The sequence below is a fragment of the Pygoscelis adeliae genome, unplaced genomic scaffold, assembly GCF_000699105.1.
Source record: "Pygoscelis adeliae isolate BGI_AS28 unplaced genomic scaffold, ASM69910v1 Scaffold167, whole genome shotgun sequence".
Lineage (NCBI taxonomy): Eukaryota > Metazoa > Chordata > Aves > Sphenisciformes > Spheniscidae > Pygoscelis > Pygoscelis adeliae.
Window position 1 is genome coordinate 860,656 of NW_008825428.1, and position 2,673 is coordinate 863,328.

The 2,673-nt window shown below is 39.4% G+C and overlaps 1 protein-coding gene across 1 annotated transcript in view; it reads right to left on the reverse strand.

The window, feature by feature from the left end:
• Nucleotides 1–1,035: 1,035 nt before the first annotated feature.
• Nucleotides 1,036–2,673, reverse strand: part of FAM149A (family with sequence similarity 149, member A) — a 15,846-nt gene continuing 14,208 nt past the window's right edge. The window contains exon 13 of the mRNA XM_009330656.1: nucleotides 1,036–1,223. Coding sequence (XP_009328931.1) covers nucleotides 1,150–1,223 — 74 coding nt within the window. The 3' untranslated portion in view covers nucleotides 1,036–1,149. The remainder of the gene's footprint in view (nucleotides 1,224–2,673) is intronic.

The following is a 2,673-nucleotide window of genomic DNA, read 5'->3' on the forward strand; positions in this document are numbered from 1 at the left end:
TAAAAAGAAGTGAGGAGAACTGGTATTAGTTCCCAAGTAGAAGAAACTGATTCTATTCTTAACTGCACAATTTGGGCAAATAATTTTTTCTCTTCCTTCCTTCCCACTTCAACAGCTCTTCAACCACATCTACTTAAACTGCTGGCTCTCTGATGGAAGGAGGAATCCCTGACTGCAAATGCACACACTACTAACAGCCAGGGACCTGATCAGGGCTGTGATCTCTAGGCAGAACACAATCCCAATCTTCTCTTCGATCTTCCCATTTGGATCTACACAAAGAGGTATGAAATAATGCTTTCATCAGTTAAGTACGTCTTTTCATGTTAAAACTTTGAAGGCTCAAATATTTCAAAATATGATTAATTTGTACAATAACAGGCAATATTTTATAAGAAATCTCAAGAAGTGGGAACACTTTTACCAACTTATCAGCATGCAGGTTCAATTGCTCAGCATCTGTAAACATGTTTGGCTCAGCAGGGAAAACATTGCTTCCTGTAAACAAAGTTTATCCCAGCAGTTCCCATAGTTACTGACCATTAGAACAGCATAAAGAGAAGCAATGAATGAATTCATCTCAAAAGAATTAAAGGAAGAAGAAAAAATAGGGACAGGTAATATTTACAAGAGAGCAACTGCAATAACGAGACAGACTGAAAAATGGAGAAGTGTTAAAACAGCAGTTAAAGAGGAGATAACACAAACTCCTGTTTAAAAGTATAAGTTTGATATATGACTGATGTTTGGATAGAGTAGAACATTTTTAACACTGAGGAAACACGAAAAAGTGGGAACGGGACTTCATGGCCTAAACATAACTTATTTGCTTCTATAGGTAAAATAACAATTCCCTAAGGAAGACAGAAAAAGGAGGAATGCCTGAGAAGAAAGTGCAGCAGCAGCAGCATCTTGACTCTGCAAACAGAACAGACACCTCAACCATTTACTTCATTTTGCTCTAATTTTTAATCTAATCTCTGGTCAGACAACTTTAAAAGAAGGCAATGCAGGCATCCTGAGGATTGCAAGGCTCAGCAGAAACCAGCATACTGCACATGTTCTTTGTTACACAAAATAGTAGCTGGCAAATTTAGTGCTTCAGTCGTCCATTCAGTGCAGGGGGTTTCTGTTTCTTCCTCAGCTGGGTTAAGAAGCAATCTGAAATCTCTTCCTTGAGGTTGGAGGATTTCTCTGAAAGGATCTATAGTAATGCTGTGAGCCTAGAAAAGATAAAACATTGTTTTTTAATTGTGGCAGAATCTGAAAGACACTCCAAGATTATGTATGAGCTACTTCCATCAGCCTGCTCAGACCAACGTTTGCTAACCTGCCCTTATTCTTTCATAACCTTTTATATAAATATGCCAACCATATAATTATTTGAACTCAAGAAAATTCCAAACAAAGATTACATACAAGCACTCAGATACCTCAGGAACTAGCTAGTCAGCTTTACTGTAACAATGGAACTAAATAAGCCACATAGGGCTGCTCTCTTTTTTGGTGTTATAAATGGAAGACATAATTGCAAATCAATGTTGATTTTTTATTTATTTAAGAGAGCTTTATACTTATGTTAAAAATGCATTTTCAATTTTATTTTTCCCCACATAAAAAGTTTATTAATTTGGTGAATTTATATGGGGGCTAAAATAAAATTTATGTCATGAAACAGTTCACAAACATATATTTATTTTGCTACTCTAGCAGCTGCAAAACATCTAGCCTGTACACCACATACTCTTGCCATAATTGTAAATATGCTAAAATCTTTAAAAAAAAAAAAATTAAGATGACAGGGAATCCTTTTCCTTCCATGTCACAACAGCGAAAAGAAGCTTTGCAGGGTTCCTAACAGAATTAGGGCTATCTCAGACCAAGCGAGAAGAAACTTCAAAACCAAATTCAGAAGATCCGCCAAGCACACCTGTTGTTCTTTCATGCCAAGATGGCTCTCCCCGAGAATGAACTGTCTCCTCTTTAATTTGTTCAAAGGCTTGTCGTTTCTCAGGGCCCCATTTGAAATTGTTCTTCTTTCGGGTCACTTGGTAGAGAGGGCTTACCATCAGACTGTAATTTGGAATATGCATTCTCCAAAAACCCACAATGCCTAAGAAAGCTTGTGTTTCCTTTTTGCTAGTTGGTGGAGACATGGCTGTTATTGCGTTGATCACATCCATTGGGCTCTGATGATGTCCATCTTGCCATTTTATTCCTAAAAACTGGATCTCCTGCGCAGGTCCCTTGACCTTACTTTGTTTTATGGCAAATCCGGCCTTCAGAAGGATTTGGACTATTTTCTTCCCTTTCTCAAAAACTTCTCCTGCTGTGTTGCCCGATACGATGATGTCATCAATGTATTGCAGGTGTTCCGGAGCCTCACCCTGTTCCAGTGCAGTCTGGATCAGTCCATGGCAAATGGTGGGGCTGTGTTTCCACCCCTGGGGCAGTCAGTTCCAGATGTACTGGACACCCCTCCAAGTGAAAGCAAACTGTGGCCTGCACTCTGCTGCCAAAGGGATTGATAAGAACGCATTACCGATATCAATTGTGGCATACCGCTTGGCTGCCTTTGACTCCAGTTCATATTGAGTCCTTTCCTTCGCACCTGACAGGAGTCGCCTCCAGAGGCTGAGGGCTTGTGCCCCTTTTCCAATTGCTTTGTCAATG